General features: G+C 41.2%; 1 protein-coding gene across 4 annotated transcripts in view; it reads left to right on the forward strand.

Annotated features, from left to right (window-relative positions):
• The window catches only part of LOC102928098 (cytosolic beta-glucosidase), a 142,617-nt gene that overhangs the window by 74,097 nt on the left and 45,469 nt on the right, over positions 1-23,051 (forward strand). The window contains exon 5 of one of the 4 annotated variants that reach the window (XR_013042898.1): positions 18,440-18,850. The exons of 2 other annotated variants lie outside the window; for them this stretch is intronic. Coding sequence is in view for 1 of the 2 variants with exons in the window: in XM_076546279.1 (XP_076402394.1) it covers positions 1,389-1,504 (116 nt within the window). In the remaining variant the exon portion in view is untranslated. Of the gene's footprint in view, positions 1-1,388; positions 1,759-18,439; positions 18,851-23,051 lie in introns of those variants that run through there. One more of the 4 variants, XM_076546279.1, reaches the window with a different exon arrangement.

Below are 23,051 nucleotides of genomic sequence, written 5' to 3' on the forward strand. Positions count from 1 at the left end.
AACAGTATGGAGGGAGCTAGTGCATGGAAAGGGAAGGAGCCAGGAAGCAGAAGGAGCTCTTTCATGGTGTTTAAGTCTTTTCTTCTAGTTTTTCCATGAAATCTTGTTTTATTCATTTCCTTGAGAGACTTTATTTTCACCTCCATAAAAGTTATTACTAAGCGCCTTCTTCATAACTCCATTCTGATGAGAACAAAAAGAGTTTTATTGACGCCATTGTCTCACTTCAATCTCAAACAGTGATTTGGGTAATTATTCCTTTCTTACAGATGAGGAAACTGATTTGCAGAGAATCCAAGGCACTTTCCCATATCAAAAAGCTACTAAACAACTTTTCCTGTGACAGGGAAGAATGTGTTATTAATATCATTATTGATTATTTTTGTATTATCTATGATCTGTGAGTTGAGGATTTTCCGAAACAGTAATTTTTGTCCTCTCACACAAGGCCTTTTCCTTAAGCTTGCTCTTCATACTTTACCTAGGTCATTTGCCGTGGTTCTTCATGTCTCTGAAAGGGTCAGCTGGTTCTGTGATATTGGGGAAATCTTAGGCCCATGTACCTGGCTTCTCACCAGCTGGAGCCACGCATGGATTTTTCTGAGACACCTTGGAGGCAGAGCTGATAATCTTAGCTGGCAAGAACTTCCCTAGTAAGAAGCATCCTGTGAGCAATTAAAAATAATAACAGTTCAAGGAAGACATTTGTGGGAAGCCCTGCAGGTAAGGGCCCACCAACAACCCAGGGTGTCAGATGGATGATGGTTTTGTGATTCCTGTGAACAAAGCCTCCCCCAGTCCACGTCATGCATATGGACAGGCACATAATGACACTATAGTTGAATCGATGATATCTGCCTGCAGGGTTTTCAGAGCTCCCCAGGTAAAATCCCACAGCAATTTATTGAGCACTAAATGTAGGCTAATGTTTCTGGCTCATTTTGGGAAAGGAAAAAAAAGAGGGAATAAATGGGGAGAGCAAGTAGGAGGATATTCACTAGTACCTTTTATTATTGCACTGTTTAATTCTATTTAAACATCTTTAAATAGGACATATTTTAATGAACATAGATATAGATAAGAGTAAAATGGCAACCCAAACTTGATAAAACCAGGCTTACATTTTAGATCTACAAATTGCTCATTGTGGGGCCCTTGGCAAATAGCTTAACCTGTTGGTCCTCGATTTGTTTACCGGTGAGTGTGGGAATAATGGTTTCAGTGGCAGAGTTGTTACAAAGATTCCATCTCATCTAATAGTTTACAGCATAAAGCTCTGGAAGCCATTGTCAGGCACATTGGAGGTCCTTAACCAGTGGTAATTATTGTTCCAAAATGTGCATCCTTAAAATATTCTTATCACAGGTTATTTTTCTTGCTATTTAAAGTCTCACCTACATGGCTGCATACACATGAGCTGAACAAAAACAAAAACAGACATGCCAAAGTGGATGAGAGAAAGCACACAAGACCTCAACCCTCCGCAAGAACCACAGTCAACTAATGAGTACTGAGAGTTGAAATAGTCTTCTCCAAGGAAGAGCATGTCAACTGGTCATCCAACACCAAATGATCAGCTCTGAAAACCTACATTCAAGTAACATTATACAGACTGAGCAAGCTGCACTTCTGTAATTAATATATATTCTCAACCATTAATGAAAATAGAGGCCATGAATTTGAAAGAGAGCAAAGGAGGCTGTACAAGAGGGTTTAGAAAGAAGGAGGAGGAGAAGAAGGAAATTATTTATATTATAATCTCAAAACTAAAAGAAATAATAAGAAAGTATCATTATGTGGCCCATGGGATGGCTCAGTTGGCAAAGGTATCTGCAGCCAAGCATGTAGACCTGAGTTCAAACTCTTGGATGCACACGGTAGAAGGAGAGAACTGGCTCCCACAATTTGTCCTCTGATCTCCACCCCCACAACAAATAGTATAATCACTTTTTAAAATGAGAAATAGCATTGGGGGACTTATTATTTCCTATTCTTTTCCTTCTTTCCACGTTGTAGCAGAAGAGTCTCTCATGACTGCATGCTTTATTACTCTTTGAAGCATTGACCGTTTGGCTATTTCCTACTGGAAATGAGTGGAGAAGCAAATTTCCTTCTGATTATTTCCTTCTGAGGGGGCAGAAAATGGGGTGAAAAAACCAAATTGCTGGCAGAAAAAGTTATTTAGATGGGTTTTTGTATGTTTGGAGTTCAGTGATCTACAAACACTTGCTTTTTGTACAACGTATGAGTCTTTATTCTATTCACAAGCTTAGTAGCAGTGGCAGATACTCAGAGCCAGTGGGCAGTCTTGAAATTCCCTGCACAAATGCTCATGGATGGAAACTTCCATTCTTAGTGCTGTGAATGGGTATGAGGAAGAGGGAGGCCAGGGGAGGGGATTCTTCAGGGCAAGACTCCATCCAGCACAAACTAATTCTTACGCAAGTGGTTCCAGCCTGGGCTCCTGTTCGTCCTCGTATTTGCTTAACTTCTGTCTGCATCCAGCATGGCTTGTCTTGGTACAGTCTGTGTTTGTAGGTCCTTTCCATGCTTTTTAATGGCCTGATCTTTTGTGGTTGTGTAGGACAGGTAAACCTGTGTGAAGTTATGCAAAACCTGTTTTTGAGATCTGGTTCTGCCAGTTAGGAGCTCATTAACGGTGAGAAAAACTTTTTTTTTTTTTTATAAGCATTCCTAGTTTTAAAAAGTTAGCTTTTTAATTAGCATACAGAGTAATGGAATTCCATATGATTTCTCCTCCTGTTCTACCATTCCCTCTTGTCTTCTTCTCCTATCTTCTGGTTTTTAATTTTTGTTTACTTTCTGTTACAGGGTCTCATAGACCCAAGGCTGGTTTTGAATTTCTAATCATCCTGCCTTCATCCCTGGTGCTGGGGTTATAGATGTGTATCATCATGCCTAACTTGTCCTCTTCATATATGGGTATCATGGTGCTTTGTTTGAATTCAACCTTCTCCCCTACTGTCCTCCCTCTCCCTCCTCCCACTCTTCTTGGTTCCTTTCTTCACCCAAATTGTCGTCCTTTCTGCTATCACACCATAGATATGCCATTACCCTCTCTCTGGTACCCACTTCCATCTCGCTGCAGACTTCTCCATCACCCCTCACAGACCCTCTCTACCTTCATGTCCTTCATCTAGAATCTGAGTAGGAGCTAAAATGTACTACTTGTCTTTATGAGTCTGGCTTATTTTGCTTAACATAATGGTCTCCAATATCATCTATTTTTTCTGCAAATCTCATCATTTCAGTCTTTATGGCCAAATAAAATTCCACAATGTATATGCACCACACTTTCTTTATCTATTCTCCTTTGATGGACACCTGGCTGGCTGATTTCCCAAGTAGGCAAAGCTCTAGTCATTTAATCACAAAGATGAGGTTATTAAGAACATGCATCTTCCAAGAGACAGTGACAAATGAACAAGATGATGCATATAACGCCTGCATTGACTCTCACCATATTACAAAAGGGTCTGCTAATGGTGGCTAATTTTTTTGGGGGGTGGGGTAGGGTGGGCATGAATCCTCTGAAGGCTGAGCTGTGTTTTTTCCTAATTATATATTTAGCCCCAAGCAGTGTTCCTATTAAATAGTGGTGTGCTACACATGTTTGTTGAATTTGATTATGTCTATGAGGGAAGGGTTAGTCCATAGATAATGAGAAATAAATGATGAAATGATTGGGATTCTTCCCCTAAAGAAATATACTCTGCACAATAAAAATGCATTCTTCTAGAAAGTTTCCAAGGCAGCCCAACTTTCCAGTTAGATCCATGCCTGAGCTAGCACAGCGGTGGATGATTGCAGAGAAGGTTTGTTAATGACCAGCTTTAGGCTTTTAATGACAAAACCCCTCAGCAAGATGTCATCGAAGTTATTGAAGACTTCATGGAAAGTGTTGAAGCTGATACATGGTAACAAGAAGGTTATAAATCTTGCAGTTGGATATACCACCAAGACAAGATGCTGAGCACAGAGTCCCCCTGCTGTTGTCTGTCAGTATTCTCCCTCCCCCGTCCTCTTCCCCTTCCCACCGAGAGCTGGTAGAGGAGAAATACATCTATTTCCCTAAGTAGCGCAGACCTGGCAGCCACCTGCCTATGCCAATTTCAGATCACAGAGGCCCATTTAACTGGACAAAATTTGTTAAGCACCTGCATTTTTCTAAATGTGCACGAACGTCCTAAGGATTAAGGAAAGATCTCAAAAGTTAATACATTGACCTTTCAGAAGCACTAACGAATTAAAAATCCATTGTCAGCTTAGAATAAAGACTCCAGTACCTGATGGAGATTCCCATACTGTAGCTATTGTTTTATTACTTCTTGAATGAGAATGATGCCACTTTAGCCCCATGAAATTATTCTTCTCCTAATACATAGAGGGCTCATGTGAGATATGTTTTCATGGCTTTTGGGGACATACTGGTAGCATGTAAGATTGCCTTGATAATGTTGGCAAACCTGTGCTTGGCTACCTTGGATGGCTGCTGGCAACAATCAGTTACGTTTCTACTTTTATCAGATCAACTGTGTAGGTCTGCACATGTAAGTGAGAGCACGCGGTTTGTCATTCTGTGCCTGGCAGATCTCACTGAATGCCCGCAGGTTCCTATTGTCACAGATCATAGGGTTGCCTCCTTCTCCTTTTTAAAGCTAAGTAGTCTTCCATTGTGTATATGTGCTGTGTTTCTCCTTATGTATTTTAAAAAAAGGATTTTATTTTTATTTGTATTTGCCTGCACACAGTGTAAGTGCATTGTGTGTGTATAGTGTCTAAAGAGGTCAGAAGAGGACATCAGATCCTGTGGAACTGTAGTTAAGGGTGTTTGTGAGCCACGATGTGGGTGCTAGGAACTCTGTAAGAACAGCAACTTCTTTTGATTATCGAATTATTTCTCTAGCCCTCCCTACGTATTTGTTGCGGTGATTCCTGTTGACTGTAGGGAATATTGCTGTAATGAATGTAGGAGTGTGTGTCTCTTCCATATTCTGCTGGCATGTTCTTTTCATGAGTACCCAGTGTTAGTATTCTTTGCTGGATCTTAGGGTAGTTTTACTTATTTAATTTCAGAAATTAGGAGCAGAATAATTTGTAGTGTCTGTGTTCTCTATTGCTAGAGCACACATGAACTCAGGCAGATAGCCTGACCTGAGCCATGACCTCAGACCTTCCTCTGCTTCATTCCTCTGCTTCTTTTCCCTAGCGGCCTTCTTCACTTGTGCACTCTCTTAGACCTGTGAATGGGAGGGAGAAGTGATGCTGGCAGTGTTTGAGAAGGAACAGGGGAGTGTGTGTGTGTGTGTGTGTGGGGGGGGGGGGTCTGAGTTGTGTTCTGTTGCTGTGCCTTGTAAGAAGTCATGGTTTTGACCTTCTGAATCCCCTTCATCTGGGAACTGGGATAAAATCAGCTGCTATCTTCTTAACCTAGTCAGTCAAAAACGAAAGATTCATTTGTACCAATGAATGCATTGAAATCTTTTTTTTTTAAATTTTAATTTATTCTTTGTGTCTTTTACATCATGCATCTTGATTCCTTTGTATCCTGTTGTATCCATCCTCTGCCCTTGCAACCCCACTTCCCCCCAAAAAAATTAAAAAAAAAGAGAAAAATCTCATCATGGAAGCTGCAGTGTGACACAGTGAGTCATACAGTAATCCCTTTTATCCATATATCTTTACTTGCAAGTGTTCACTGCAAATAAAGTCTGGTTCAATGCATCTGGTTTCTGCTACAGTGTTGATGCTGGGGCCTCACTGGGACTCCTCTTGGATATCCCGTTGTTGTCCTGTGTCAATCAGATCTTGCAGCTTTGGGTCTGCAGAACCAGTTCTTCATGTTTCCCAGCAGATCATAGATGGGGTGGATGCTAACTCATAACCCTGGTTCTGGGCCTGGGGAGTTAGTTGCAGGGTTGGTCAGCCCAACAGCTCTCCAGATGACTTTTCACCACCAGGGTGAGCTCTCTAGCATTCATTGCCCTGGCAGGGATGAGCAAGGGTCTGGGCCAGTTCTCCTGCTCTCATGGCCCCAGGGTCGGCTCTCCCAAACTTGCACCTTCAGGGCCAGCTCTATTATGTTGCCCAGGCAAGGTGTAGGGGTCACTCTCCTGAATGTTGCAGCTGGTGAGGGGCATGATCAGCTTTCCCACTCTTATGACCTCAGGGGCAGCTCTCCCACCTGCCACAGACAGGGAGGGACAGAGGGGCAGAGGGCATCTTTCCCCCACCCCCACCATCATATGGCAGATGGGGGTGGGGCAAGACCTCCCATGCTCACATTCTCTGACCTGTACACCCATACCCCCATCAATAAGGTCAACTTTACTGTGCTGCCCAGGTGAGGTGTAGGGTCCACTTTCCCAAGTGCTACAGCTGGTAAAAGAGAAGGTTAGCTCCCTTGCCCACCATAGGTGGCAGGGGCAAGGGGGAGAGGTCATCTTTCCTTGCCCTCACTGCCACAGGACAGGCGAGGGGGTGTGGTTAACTATCCTCCCCACGCATCCTCAGGGCCAGCTCACCCGTGCCTCAGCGAGCATGGTCAGTTCTACTGTGCTGCCCAGGTGAGGTAGGACCCCATCTCCTGAGTGTTCCAGCCCATGAGGAGCAGGACCAGTTCCCCCTAGTGTTGTAGCCAGTGAGGAGCTGGGCAAACTCTATACAGCCTTATCCTCTTGGCCTTTGGTGATAACAGGAGCCATGGGCATCAACAGAGACTGCAGTTGTATCAGGGTTATGGACCCAGACATGGGCCCCTGCAGCAGCCCAGGTCCAGACATCACCATGGCCCTCAGTCTACTCCTCGCTGCTTTCACCTCTTCAGATATGCCTCTGTCTACAGGAAATGAACCCCCTCCCCTCTCTTTCTCTCTCCTCCCATAATACACCATACATTTGCTCGCTGTAATAGTGCCCATCTGCTCAGCACCACAAGGCGTCAGAGAGGCCTGTGTTTTCTCCTTGGAGGCCTACATTGGTCTCTTGGTCCCACTCAGCCCATCATGGCTTCCTCCTCTGAAATCTTTAAAACATTTGACGTTCTCTTTTTTGACACGGGTACTTCATGACTTTTTTGTTGTTGTTGTTGAGTAAGTGAATACATACGTATGTGTGCCTGTGCATGAGGGTGTATGTATGCATGTGCAGGTGTGTATGTATGTATGTGCATTGGCAGAAGCCAGCCTTATATATTCTAAATTGTCTACCTTGTGTTTTGAGGCAGTGTCTCTCACTGGGACCTGGGGCTTGCTGGCTCCTCTTGATTGGATGGCCAGTGAGCCTGACGGATCTAGTTGCCTTTGCCTCTCTAGCACTACGGTTGCACGCTTGTGCCTCCACACCTGGTATTTTGTGTGGGTGCTGGCCAATCACATTCAGGTCCCCACGCTTGTGCAGCAAGCACTTTGGTGACTGAGTTACCACCCCGGTCCCATAACTTACACTTTGATTAAGGTTGTGCACCACTCTGGTCAAAATGTATAATTTTTGTCCGAGTGTTTTTCAGTGCAAATGGAAGTTAGTGCTTCTTACTGATATACCCTCAAAATCTATCTCTGTCAGATCCTGTGATTTTATTTTCTAACATGTTTTAAAACAATTGTAGAGAACTGGTACCATGACTAAGAGATACTTCAGTAGTATCTAGTATTATAGCATCCACACAGATACACAGATGTACATGCGAAATACATATTTACACATATACATGCACATTCTCACACATACACACATATACATATATATAGACATATAGACACACATACAGACATATATACATGTGGACACATAGACACACCCATACATACACACATATATGCATATACGCAGACAAATACAAACACATATCCACATTTATACATAATACATATATTTATGCATAGATACATATACACGCATGTCCACATACACACTTGTGCACACATTCATGTACACATATACATTCACATTTCATGACATATTTCACCAGACTTGCTCAAGTGTGGCTGTCATGGGAAGGGCCAGGTAGATGCTGTTTGCAGACCCATTCTCTGAGATACAGAGGACCTGACACACTGCCTCATGGAACAGGAGCGGTGCATGAAAGGAACAGCTGAAAATCCTACAGAAGAGTCGCCTGGAACCAGCTGGGATGCCCCAATCTGCCATGTGCTCTGGCTGGTGAGCTCTCTGTGGGCAGGAAACAGAGCTTAAGACTGAGGTGAGCAGGAACCAGAACTTAAGACTGAGGTGAACTTTGGCTTCAGTTGAGGTTTTTAATCTAGTTTCAGTTGCTGTGAAATATTAATTAAAGTCCTTCACCAGCCTGGAACCAGTGAATTTAAAATTACAATTACTATTAGGTTTTCTTCCTTCCTTCCTTCCTTCCTTCCTTCCTTCCTTCCTTCCTTCCTTCCTTCCTTCCTTCCTCCCTCCCTCCCTCCCTCCCTCCCTCTCTCTCTCTCTCTCTCTCTTTCTTTCTTTCCTCCCTTCCTCCCTCCCTTCAGATTTGTTCATTTTATGCATATGGTGCTCTATCTGTATATACACCTGCATGCTAGAAGAGGGCATCAGATCCCACTATAGATGGCTGTGAGCCACAGTGTGGTTGCTGGGAATTGAACTCAGGATCTCTGAAAGAGTTGGCAATGCTCTTAACCACTGAGCCATCTCTTTAGCTCATATTTATTTTATTATAAATGTCACATTGCCTTTTTCTCATAAAGCACTTCCTCATTTCAAGTGAAATTTAGGTGATTGACACCACTCAGTGTTTCCCACAAATCTGCCCTGCTGTTTTTGTAGCAGTCCACAGAAACTCAGTTTCATCTTTACGCCTGTAAAATGGACCCTCAACTAAAGCAGGTGAAGTTAGTTGTTCTGATGAAAATATAGCTTCCCAATAGAATAAACACACTAAACAAAAATGCAGAAAAGTGGAGGAAATAAATGATTCTATGGTAATTTTTAATAAATATTCATAGTAAAGAACCATGAAAGACAACAGGAATTGAGGAAAGGGAGGTTCCTCAAAGAGTCCCCAGTATAAGTGAACAGTCTCATAAACAATTGTCTATATTATTATTTATTATTTTTCAGTATTTTATATATATGAGTGTTTTGGCTACATAGATGTCTGTGCAGAATCTGCTTGCAGTTCTCACAGAGGCCAGAAGAGGGCATCAGATACCCTGGGATGGAAGTAACAGATGGTGAGCTACCATGTGGATGCTGGGAATTGAATCCATCTCTTCTAGAAAAGCAGCAAGTGCTCTTATCCACTGAGTGATCTCTCTTAGCCCAACAGCTGTCTGCATTATTTCTTGCTTCTAGATCTTCAAAATGACTTGAACACTCTGGTCTTCCAGGTGGGAGTGAACAAGTATGCTCTGAATGAGGCAGGAGATTTCACCTTAGTTTGGTTGGCAGGTGCTTCTTGGTAACTTGTGTTAGGGAGTGTTCTCTTGGGCCACTGTATGCTCCTGTGGGAAATAATGGATGACCAGGTGGTAGCTAGCTTGCCTAGGAAGCTTAACAAAGTTTCTAGTGTACTATGAGAGGCATTCCTCATAGTACAATGTCGTCTTTATGTTAGCTCCCGATACAGTATGGAAATAAACTTCTGGGTTCACAATGCTGGTTCACAATATCACTCAGTGTTGTTCTAATTGGCCCCATAGTGCTGTGGGATGTTCTGTATGGCAAATGTGTTGCTCTGATTGGTCAATAAATAAAATACTGATTGGCCAGTGGCTAGGCAGGAAGTATAGGTGGGACTAACAGAGAGGAGAAAAGAAAGAACAGGAAGACAGAAGGAATCACTGCCAGCCACAGCCAGGACAATCAGAATGTGAAGATGTGGGTAAGCCATGAGCCACGTGGCAAGGTATAGATTTATGGAAATGGATTAATTTAAGCTATAAGAACAGTTAGCAAGAAGCCTGCCACGGCCATGCAGTTTGTAAGCAATATAAGTCTCTGTGTTTACTTGGTTGGGTCTGAGCCGCTGTGGGACTGGCAGGTGACAAAGATTTGTCCTGACTGTGGGCAAGGCAGGAAAACTCTAGCTACACTATAGCCTTTATCTCCATGGCCTTGTCTTTTTATAATTCCAACATTGCTCATGCTACTCTGTCATACCACAGTGACCTAAGTGTTCATTCACAGGCCCCTCATTGTGGGCGTTTCTGGTTAACCATATCCTCCCTTAGTTTTTCAGCAATGCACCTGACATTGTGTGGAGGAAACTCAACAGAATGACAAATAGAACCACGTGGCATAGCGGCCTCGTGAGATTCTTGCTTACCTGCTGTCCTGTCACAATTAGGTGCTTATTGTATAGGACAGTTGACTAGATGCTACCTGAGAGACACTTTGATTCCTGAAGGCAACGCTTACTGTAAACTTTGAGAGGGAGAAGAAAAACCATTTTTTCAGAAGACAATGGAGGTTATTAAAGGAGTGACCATGCGCAGACAGAAGCGGTGTGCATAAACATTTTGTTTATCATTTGGGAAGGTGACATTCTGACCAGAACAAACCATTTGGAATTCTGAGTTACATACTTACTATTCACTAAGTGCTCAGTAAATGCTTGAGTAGCCAGGAGATTGGGTCTAGATGAGGGGTGAAACTGAAACACTTCTGGGAATTTCAGTAAACCAGTAGATTGGTATCACCATTGTGTTATTTTTAATTTTTTTTAAAGGATGAGATAAATGTTTTCATTTCCATAAAATACATTTTAAGTACTGGGATTATGTGTGGGTATTAATTATACCCTTCCCTGTACCTTTTGTGACATTAGTAACTAGGGCCTTATTTATGCATGTTAAGTAAGAGCTCTACCAGTGAGCTAGCTCTGTTTTTCTTTTCTTTTTACATACTGATCAAAGTTTCCCCTCCTTCCTCTCCTCCCAGTCCCTCTCCCCCCAACTCCCATTTACTCCCCCCCCCCATCCACTCTTCCTCTGTCTCCATTCAGAAAGGGGCAGGCCTCCCATGGGCTTGAACAAAGCATGGCACATCAAGTTGAGGTAGGACCCAGCTCTTCCCCTGCATAAAGCCTGGGTGAAGTAATTCAGCCTGGGGAACAGGTTCCCCAAAGCCAGCTGACTGTTTTTCTAAGTTTTGTTCTGGGGATGGTGATTTGTTGTTCTGCCCAAGCTGCTTGAAAAGAGTTTGTAACTCAAGTCAGACTTGAATTTGAGATTCTCCTACTTCAGCTTCCCAGTTTGCTGGGCTGACAAGCTGAGCCACAGCCCAGGTAGGCTCTCATGAGAGGAATAGATTGCTTAATTATGTGCCAAACTTTTAGACTGTCTTTATATAAATCTGCTTAATTGTTGCTCTGTGCCTCAGTTTCCCCATTTGAACAGAAGAGTTGAATTAGGTTATATTTTGGGAATTCTGTCAGGTTAAGAACTCTGTGGCCCTCTAAATATTCTTTCTGAAGAGGTATACCTTTATTAGGATTCTTGATAATTTCTTCAGTCATGCAACTAAGCCAAAGAAATTGTAATTAATGGTCTGAGAAAAAAAAAAGTCTTCATTCTTTGTATCCTGCCCCTCTGAATTTTAACACCATTCTCATTTGAAAATAAAACTAGACCTTACTCTTCAATGCCCTGTTTCTATTGATACTGACTTAGGTTCCAGGTAACATGTATTCCACCTTCAGTGTGCATGTTTCCCTGATCACTGATATGGAAATGAGGCCCACTTTCCCCCCTTAGAAAGTTATCCCTCTAAGTTATTAGAGTCAGGAGTTCACCTTGCGTTGAAGTCACACACAGTCACTGTGCAGACCATAGAGTTTCGCAGAGGAAATTGGATGGATTGATCAGTAGAGAGCATCAGTATCTAAACTCTTCATTGGGAGGTCTACCCAAGACACTGTACAGGGGTGCCATCACCCTTCAGACATCTTCAAGGCCAGTGCCATCTTTCTATCAAGTTTTAAGACAGTTACGTATGATTTTTCAAACTTTGCCACTCATTCCTAATTTAATTCAGCTAGGCAGTGCAGTTCTATTAACTTCCCTTAAATTTAATGTGACCAGGAAACTTTTGTCCCTGGGAAAGATCCTGAATTAGAAGGAAGGATCAAGCTGTGGCAATCAGAACCACTGCTCAGCTGCCGTTCTGTGCGAGCTTTGCAAAGGGGAAGTCTGCTTTTCTACTCCGAATTTCAAACACAGTTTATTATAGCCAAGGCTTCCTTTGTCTCAAGTTATCATCGTCTATTCAGCGTTTTCTTCAATACAATGAACCTATCTGCCTGGTTCTGGCAATCTAAATAGTCCTCTTTGGAACAGAAAGTCACCTTTAGGGATGATCTGTAAACGTTATGGGTGGAGGTAGGTGACGGACACCCATCTCTTTGAATAGGGTTGTCTCCTCACCAGTGAAGTGTCCTATGTGGGACTGAGATTAGCTAAAGAAACATCACATCCTGGGATTCCTTTATACTATTCTCAAGTTCAATTTTACTTTCTTTCTTGTTTAGGAAAGACCTTCACAGTAGTCACTGGCTCTTTAGAGGCAAATGAAACTATTATGCATAGAGGCAGAGGAAAGCATTTGAATCATGAAGAATTTTACTAGGGCTGGCAAGTGAAGGTGAATCAGGAGCCATAACAGTTTAGGGGAAAAAATGAACAAGCCAGGAATTACAAAACAGATGATAAGGAGGAGTATGTACAAGCTAACCTTTCAGAGAACTGGAATCCATTGTTAAAAAATGGATTTAAACTCAGCCCCAAATGTTTTTTTTTAATTAAAATTTATTTATTCTATGTGAGGTGATATAGTGTTCCCCAATATGTTGTGCACCCTAATAAACTTATCTGGGGCCAGAGAACAGAACAGCCACTAGATAAACATAAAGGCCAGAAAATGGTGGCACACACACCTTTAATCCTAGCATTCTGGAGGCAGAGATCCGCCTGGATCTCTGTGAGTTCAAGGCCACCTGGAAACAGCCAGGTATGGTGACACACACCTTTAATTCCAGCACTTGTGATCTCATATCTTGCTTGGGAAAGACACATGCCTTTAATCTCAGGAAGTGATGACAGAAAGCAGAAAGGTATATAAGGCATGATGACCAGGAACTTTAGCTCTTTTAAACTTTTAGGCTTTTGAGCAATGGTTCAGCTGAAATCAATTCAGGTGAGAAATTCAGAGGCTTTCAGTCTGAGGATTCGTGGAAACAGAATCAGCTGAGGAGTTGGCAAAGTGAGGCTGTGGCTTGTTCTGCTTCTCTGATCTTTCAGCATTCACCCCAATACCTGGCTCCAAATTTGTTTTTAGTAATAAGACCTTTTAAAATTCATGCTACATATGTGTTGTTCACATCATGTATGTATTTTGATCCCATTCATTCCCTGTCCCTTCACATCTGCCCTCCACCCCTGCACATCCCCCTCAATAATCAAAATTCAAGAGAAAAAAATGAAGAAAATAAAATGAGAAAATTTTTTTCAAAAGGAAGGAATTAAAAATCTTGTCATGAAGGCTGCAGTGTGGCCCAACAAGTCATGCCCATATGCTCCTTGGTCCATACATCTCTACTTGGAAATGTTCATTACAGAGTCATTGGTCTGTTTGAGGCCCTTGGTCTCTACTACACGTTCGATGCTTGGCCCCCACTAGGACTCTTCCTGGACATCCTGCTGGTGCCCTGCATTGTGAAGATCTTGCAGCTTTGGGTCTGCAGGTCAGCGTTCTCCAGCAGATCATAGATGGGGTGGATGTGCAGTCAGGCCAAGTCATAACCTTGGGTCTGGTCCTGGACATCTGTAGATTTGGTCCACCAGATGAGAAATGGGGACAGCTGTCCTGTGCTCACGATTTTGGGGGTGGCTCACCCATATCTCTGCTAACAGGGTTGAATCTGTTGTGCCACCCTGGTGCGATGCAGGACCTGCTCTCCTGAGTGTTGCAGCTGATGGGATCGGTAATAGCTCTCCCTCTCTTATGAACACATGGGCAACTCTCCCACCTGCCCCAGGCATTGGTGGGCAGGGGGGAGGGCTTCTTTCCCTGCCTATGCCACCACAAGACAGATGAGAAATGGGGCAGCTCTCCCGTCTTCGGGCGTGGCTCACCCACACCTGCACTAACAGGATTGGCTCTATTGTGCCGCTCTGTTGAGGTGCAGGGCCTGCTCTCCCAAGTGTTGCAGCTGGTGGGGGTCAGGAACATCTCTCCAACACTTACGATCCCAGGCCAGCTCTCCCACCTGCCCCAGGGATTGATGGGTTGGGGCAGGAGGACTTCTTTCCCCTGCACATGCTGCCACAAGACAGATGAAAAATCGTGGCAACTCTCCCATTCTCACAACTTTGGGGCTGGCTCATCTACCCCTGCCCTAACAGGGTTGGCTCTATTGTGATGTCCTGTCAGCCCCAAATCTTAAATAATTGTTAGTGACTGTGTTCTTCTACAAGTAATTATCCAGTCAAATGTATTCCACATTTTAAAATGAATAGTAATGTGAGAATTGGACCACCACATAAAGATGAGTAAGTGAGTATATTTTAAGTGTATAGATTCATTAGCAGATGAGTTTTAAGTGGATAGGGGCTATATTGGTCTAGTTTCTGAAAATATTTTCCTCCTAAGATGTTCGGAATATGTTTTGACATTAACATTTCTCATTTTGTCTACAAACACCTCCAAAACTATTTCATAAATTTTGCGAGGTGGCTCCATGGGTAAAGTGATTGCTATGTGGAATGGCATGAGTTCAAATCCCAAGTCCCATGTGAAAGCCCTGCACAACTATATCCCCAGCCCTAGATGGTGGAAGATGGTGGAGAGGAGTCCATGTTTCTTGCTGGTTCACCATTCTACTCAACTGAGTTCTAGGATTGATGAGGGACCTTGTTCCAAAAAAGGTAAAGGAAGATGTTGGATGATGACTTGAGAATTACAAACACCACATGCATATACAGGAGAGCATCTCCTCCCCAAGCCAAATGCATTTCCTACAAACACTACAGAGAGAGGCATGGACACACAGATACACACACACACACACACACACACACACACACACACACACACACACACCCTTCTTGGGTTACATATATTGTTAAATTCATGGCTGCTATATGGAATATGGCTCAAAAATATCCTTCAACCCTTTTACACATACTAACAGCATGGCCCCATGATTGTGTGTTCATTCTGAGTAGCCAAGCTGGCACTTTCACAAATACTTTTATGTAACAAATGTTTTCTTTCTTGAGTCTATCCTTTAAAGACAGATTGGTATTCAAAATCTTTGGCACTCTGTCATGCTGGACAAGTTGCTCTGTTTCCATGGACATCAGTACATCATCTCTTAAAATTTGCTTTTGATGGGGGTTGATGATATATTTCATATCTCAGAAAAATGCTTAGCACATAAGTCCTCCAAATACAAACTTTTGCATTGAATTCTTTGTTACCCAGTCTTTATTAACCAGGATCTTTAGAAAAACTGTGACTTCCTGCATAGTCATCAAGCACTGGTAATTTATGCTCCTCCTGATGACCCTGAAATGCATTCTGAATAATTAGAGAAAGATTAAATTATAATCAGTTTAGTTGCTGTGTTAAGTGTATTTTAATTTATTCTCATTCTTTAAAAATTTGTAATCCTTCTGCATGTGGCAACAATTAACAAAAAATATTTGATTAGCTGGAACATGGCATTTCCTGACTATCTGATGAATAAAGACTTATTGTATATTGTTGGATCCAAGCTCTGCCCTCAGATAAACTAAGCTGTTGGTGCATGGGTACATTTCACATTTGTCTTTTATCCATTCTTAGAACCAATGTATGGACTTGCTGCTTGTTAGACACTCTAGATATAAATATTTGGATATCCTTGAACAAGAGTCAGAGTCTATGCAATGTCCTCCGTGCATATTGCTTTGATCACAGACCCTGTTGCTGGCCATCCCTTCTGATTGGCATCAGATGTGGAAGTTAACCTTCCAGCATTGAGGTTGTCTATTCTTTTCCTGTGATTTTCTGAAGATGGGCATCTAAACCGTATCAGTGTTTCATCTACTTTTGCTCTTATGAAAGATGTTCTGACTTGTTTTCATGAGACGTTTAATCTGACATTGTAGTGGCACAGCTATTATTGCTCATCTAGCCAAAGCACAACTATCTATATCTGTTCAACGACTGAAGACAAGTTTTGTATTTGTAAATTATGTTTACATTGTAGGATGAACTGAGCTCCCTTGAAACCTTGATTTTGGTATATTTAAATGGTCAATTGCACTATTTTATTGACTAAGGTTCTTTAAAAAAATGTAACATTTTTGCCTTGTCCAGCCTTAACACATGGGGACATGCTGAGTCTTGTTGCAACTTCCTATGCCATGTTTTAGTGATGCTCATGGGAGACCTGTCCTTTCTTGCCTGGAGACAGAAGAGGAAGGGATTAGGGGATAGGAGCAAGGAGGGAATGAGGGGGAGGGACTAGAATGGGTGGATGGGGGAAGGCTGTGGCCAGGATATAAAAAAAATAGATGGATAAAAAATACCCCAAAATGTAACATTTTCTTAAGTATGGCATAAGGTCACCTAGCAGAACAAATTAAATTTTGTTAATATAAAATGTTAAAATTTATGACCATTCATGAAATTGGAGCTATTTGCAGATTTTTTTTATACTGACTCATTAGTCATAGAGATACAGTATTAAACACAAATGTTGGACAGTCTTTGAAGGATGTTTTTATGTCCTATCTTTAGCAATTACTATTTCTAATAATGGATTCTTACATATAAGGGTATATAAGCATATTTACCCTCAATAATTTAAAGTTTCCCTTTACTTAAGGGAAAGTTGCTTCCTTTAAAAAGATCTTCATTTTGTATTTTCATGTTAAACTTTATTTTGCTAGCACAAGCAGTATTGAAATTTTTCTTATTTAGATAATGGTAGGAAGGGCAGTTCAGAAATGGCAGCTTATATATGTTGAGAGTTATTAATTTTGTCGAATATTAAAAATGATACATTTTTGTATATTTAGGTTCTTGATAAAAAGAAGAACTAGATAGCAAACCGGGACAGGAAGGGTAGAAGGAAGAATAACACAGAGTCCATACCACAATTGTTGACATGGGCCCAGAGAGAATAACTGTCAGTCATATGAGTAGCTTTCCCAGTGTACTCCATGGAGTCTTGCATTCTATAATACCTTTAGGGACCCTCTTAGGATGCAGTGAGGGAGTTTGAGAAAGTAGGGCCCCAGGGCACCTCAGTTCTTATTGGTTGTATATATTAGGAATTCTGAAAAAAAAAATTCATTCAAAGTAAGATTCTTGCTAAAAAAAGAAAAACGTAGAAAACCACTGAGTAATTGGGACCTTGTTACCACAGGAGAAGAATATCATGGCTCCTCTGGGGGGGGAAATGAAGCTGAACTTCTGTTCTCTTTAACTTAAAAAATGAGTTATTTACAAAAACACATGCAAAAATACAGGTACCTATAAAACTGTGGCACAGATTTAATTCATATCAATATTTTATCATTAATACGTTATTATTGACCTGGGCCTTTTTGACACCCAAAATCTCTTTCCTTTCCTCCATCTCTATCAAGGGGTATCTTTTATCCTGAAGTTGAGTCTACATTGCCCAGTGACATAATTGATAACTGTCTATACATCCATTTTCAATGTTAGGTTCTTTGAGATTTGTCCACGTTAGAACTTAGGGCTTCAGCAGATTCTTTCTAAGAGATATCAGTATTCTGACTGTGAACAGATCATATTTACTCATTTACTACTGATGGATATTTGAGGTCCTTGTATTTCTTCACTTTACGCACAGGAATGTATTTCGTATCCTTAAATAGTTCATTTGCTTAAAAGGCATGCTTTTTAAGCATGGGGATTATGAACCAGCCCAATTGCTCACCCACATGATGTCCTTGTGATGGAATGAAGCTCTCATTCTCAGAAAAAAAGTGTGCATTATTTTCTAGAAAATGATTATAAAGATTATGGCAACATGTAGAAATTTTCTCACGGATGCCTTCTAGAGTTGTATCTGGTAAAACCTACATAATCAATAGCTGAAGTTCTACATGGAGGAGACTACACAGTGCAAAAGTAATAGAACATAGAGTTTATGTGAGTTAGTATACCTTCAGCTTAGAGGCTAGCTAAAGCAAAGATGTGTGCTGTGGCTGAAGATATAGCTGAGTTGATAGAATGCTTGCCCAGCATAGAGTGAGCCCTGGGTTCCACCCCCAGCACTACATAATTCAGACATAGTGACACAGACCTTTAATCTCATCACTAAGAGGGTAGAGACAGAAGGATCAGAAATTCAAAATTATTCTTGACTATATAGTGAATTGGAGGCCAGCTTTGGATAGAAGCCCCTGACTCAAAAAATGTTTTCATCTCTTATATACAGATTTTTCTAATTAATGCAGGACCTGGGAAAATTGTGCCTCCTCCAATTTGAGAAGAAAATAACAAGTGGACCATGGACAGTACCATGTGGTATTATATAGAAATATCCATCAATTTTATCTCATTCTAAAATACTAACTAACCCCATGCCTCTTCAAAGTGGATATGTATAATACATGACTTTGTCTGGTTTTATCTGGTAACATAACAGTATGTAACCAAGGAAGGAAAGTCTTCTAAGGGAGGTATATTTGCCATTGCTCTAGGAAACTGAACTGCAGCTCACTGAAGTAGTCAGTTGTGATCCTTCCAAAGGGCTAATGCTTCAAGTCCAGCTTCACTAAAATGCAATCATCCATGTTCTTATTCTTACAAGGCAGCTTTTCCCAGGAGCAAAGCATTTCCACATCAGGTAAGAGAATGCCTTTCCTGTTGTTTATGGAAATTTAGTGGATATATTAGTTAAGTTTTTATTTCTGTGCTAAAACACAATGATCCAGGTAACTTGCAAAAGGAAGATTTTCTTTAGGCTTACAGTTCCAGAGGGATGAGAGTTCCTCGCCGTCACAATAGGGAAGTACGGCAACAAGCAGGCATTTTGACCTGAGTCAAAGGCTGAGGGTTCACTCTGGAACCACAGCAAGCAGAATGGGTAAAATAGGGATGGTGCTGGTCTTTGGATTCTCAAATCCTGTTCCTAATGATATACTTACCCAAGACCACATATTCCAAGGCTTTGAAAGCAGCTCCACCAATTATTGACGTAGTATTCAAATGCTAGAACCTATGGGAGACATTCACATTCAAACCGCCATGGGAGGGTACAAAATCTCACCTGTTTGGGAAATCTTTAAATTATGTTGTTGGCAAGATCCTTGTCATCAGATGCTACATGAGAAAGTATAGTAAGCAGTCTCTGGTTACCTGAAATATCTTTTTTCTTAATCATGTTCCACGTGACACTTAATGATGTGGGTGGAGAGTGGAGGAGATGCATTTCAAATTTGTAGATGACACTACTTGTAGATGTCTAATTTCTCACTAAGAGAGTTAAAATATGGTTGTTGTTTTTTCTGTGGTTTATTTTCTTCAAATAGATCTTAGCTTAAATTCATTGTCTTATTTGCAATCAATGTCTGCCTACTTATCTGAAACTATATTCCTATTGTGCTGACTCTTACACATCTCCATGGATTATAAGCCCAGTGAGAAAAGGGATCTTGTGCCTTCTTTGATTCTGGAACTCAAGGACATAGACTGTTTCCTATCCTGTAACAAAAACTTACTGCATATTGATATCGTAAATGTAGTGGGCCTTGATCTAATGCCAAGATTAGAAGTGAAATTTGGAAGAACAGAAAACAATATGGTTCTTTAAAAGGTTTCCTAATCTAATATGTGATATTGTCACTTTTTGTTTATATCTGGAATCTCGTCTTTAATTATGGGCTTACTGAGCCCAGTTATCAATACTCAAATTTGAAATCATGGTTAAAAAAAAAACCAAAAGAACAGTGTGTTGTTTCCAATGTGATCTCAGATGGAGGGGAACCTGGCAAGCTCTAGCTTGTTACAGTTCCTTGAGAAGAACAGAAAGAAGATGGAAGAGATTTATTTTGTGTTTTCTGAAGGATGAAATTCAGGGGAGTGGGAGCCCATTACACCAAATCAGGTTTTAGCTTAATGGAAGACAAAGCTCTCTAACCATCAGAGGAACCACATAAGGAAAGCAACATCCTTAGGAGGTCATTAGATATCTGTCAATAGATGGTGTGGAAGCAGATCTCAGACACTCATCTGTCAAAGATGTTATAGCGAAGATGTCTGGTCCACAGAGGAGGGTCATTCCACAAGTATATGCAGTCACTTAATATTTATTGAGTACCCACAGCATGCTTGCTTCTGTGGGGATATGGAAATATATAAGTCACAGCTGCTGTCTGGATGTGATAACCTCTGGATTCTAATTTCAGTGAATGTTTGGATGATTCAGCCAAGGTCCTGATTAAATAATCACAGATTCCAGCTAAATTGAATACTCTGGAGGAATGGGGGCTCTCCACACTGCTGCAAAACTAGAAGTCATTGACTTGAGGTCTATGGTGGTGGCTATAGGAGGGACTACTACATTGCTGCTTCCTGCTTTTGTCATTCGCTCTAACCTCTAGCTTGGCTTTTGTGACAGAGATCACAACATATAAAATCTTGATTTCTTCCCTTCAGCTCACTTTTATTCTGGTTTTGCTAAAAGTAAATATGATTTCTGAGCTTGAGATGATGTGTATGAGCCTTATTTAGTGAAACTCTTGTCAAGGTAAATATTTTTGCATTAGAATTGAACCTCCTTCCTAATTCCCATTGATGGCAGATATAAAGTAGGGACTTTATGGAATTATAAGTAAGCATGCTTAATTCTTTAAAGTCAAGTCTGTACCAATCAATCATCAGTGTTTGACATGGAAACCCACTTTAGAAGATTAATAAATAAGCATCACATTGGAACACATCAATTTGGATGCTGCATTAGGATTTTGAAGTTTGGTTTAAATTCAGTGTCCTATGCATAGGCATGACTGTGTCTGCTGATGGACACAGATGCTTTGTGCATCACATGCTCTGCTAAAATGTGTGTTACGATCCCACTAATCCTGTAGCACCTCTCACCCATGACTGGTCCAAGCACAATCACAATAACCTAAAGGAATACATTGTACCCTTAGACAACTTAGTAGAACACTGGAAGGCATTTTGACTCTGAGTGGTCTCCAGCCTTCCATATTTAATATTTACCTTTATTAGTATATTAAAACACAAAATGCAATTTTTCATTTATTATTTTTATTTTTATTACTATTATTTTTGCTGGTGGGGGCACACATGCAGTAACAACCGAGGTCAGAGAGCCACTTACAGGGGTTGGTTCTCCTTTTCCCCATGTAGGTCCTGTGTGTCAAACTCAGATTGGCAGCCTTGGTAATAAGCATCTTTACCCACTGACCCATTTCACTGGCTCCTTGACTGATCTTTAAAGCTTTTCTTTGTAGTGTGAGTTCTTTTGGCAAATGTGTCCTTGTGTATGTCTTGTTTCATTCATTGACCTTACAATTAATTCAGCTGAGAACGTTGCTCTTCAGATAGAATTGAAATGGTTCTGTTCTGAAGGAGGAATATGATATTGAAGGGTCTTTGATGGAATCGGCTTTCCCAAGCTATTGCCTTGCAGTTGCTAAGGCTGATAAGTCAGCAAGGTCCAAAATGTCCATATATGGCATGTTAATGTGTGTGTGTGTGTGTGTGTGTGTGTGTGTGTGTGTGTGTGTGTGTGTGTGTACACACATGGGTATGTGGGCCAGGTGCTCATGTGCATATGTCTGCATTCATGTGGAAGTCCCAAGTTGACGTTGGGTATCTTTCTCAAGGGACTCTACACTTTATTTATTGAACAGGGTCTCTCACTGAACCCAGACCTCAATGATCCTAGCTAGTCTGGCTGGCCAGCTTTCCCAGGAATGCCCTGTCTCTGCCTCCTGAATACTGGAATCATAGGTGGCTACCACACCTACCTTCCTTTTATGTGGGTTTTGTGGAGCTGAACTAGGTTCCTCATACTTGTGTAACACGTTTTATCCACTGTGCCACCTCCCCAGACTGAAAAAATTTTAACAGGATATGATCTGGGAAAGCCAAAAATTTGGCAAATTAAAAATACTAAAGTGAGCCAAGCGGTGGTGGCACACGCCTTTAATCCCAGCACTGGGAGGCTGACCCAGGCAGATCTCTCTAAGTTTCAGGCCAGTCTGGGCTATACAGTGAGTTCCAGGAAAGGCATGAAGCTACACAGAAAAACCCTGTCTCAAAAAACCAATATCTATATCTATATCTATATCTATATCTATATCTATATCTATATCTATATGTGTGTGTGTGTGTGTGTGTGTGTGTGTGTGTGTGTTGAAGTGAAAACCTGAATCATCTGGGGAGAAATATTACCATCATATGACTCCTTTTTATATATTTTTTTATTTTCTGTTCCAGGTAAAGCAAAGGTTTGAAGCATTGCTTTTTAATTTTAGCTTCTCACTGAAATCACCTGGGGAGATTTAAACACTACTGACACCCGAGTTCCATCCTCAGGGACGTTAATTTATATGTCTGAAGCACTGCATTGGCATTGGGGGATTTTATGAGTTCTCAGGGGATTCTAATGTGCAGACAATGCTGAGGATCACTGATCTAAGGGCTCCGAGGAGCTAGTATTGAGGAGAAGGCTAAAAGCTTGCAGGTGGTTATTTGTGCAGGGTTGTTGGTCTGGAACGTAGACGTGTGGTTCTGAAGGTTGGAACAAAAGAAGCAACTTCTAAGAGAAACTTCAAGCCACTCTCTCACTTCTGTGAAGCTGTTATTAAATGGTAGATAACCCCCTGAGAAAGATTTGAATGTTTTTTAATAATTTGATTATTTGTAAACTGATTTATTTGAGAGGTATTTCTGTTGTGTTGCATGTGAAGAAGAACTTGTATGACTGTCAAATTCTTCTCTGTCATCTTTTCCTCACAGAAGGACAAAAAAAGACAAAAAAAAGTAAGATTAAGAAGATTCAGAAAATTCAATAG

This window comes from Peromyscus maniculatus, chromosome 10, assembly GCF_049852395.1.
Source record: "Peromyscus maniculatus bairdii isolate BWxNUB_F1_BW_parent chromosome 10, HU_Pman_BW_mat_3.1, whole genome shotgun sequence".
Classification (NCBI taxonomy): Eukaryota; Metazoa; Chordata; class Mammalia; order Rodentia; family Cricetidae; genus Peromyscus; species Peromyscus maniculatus.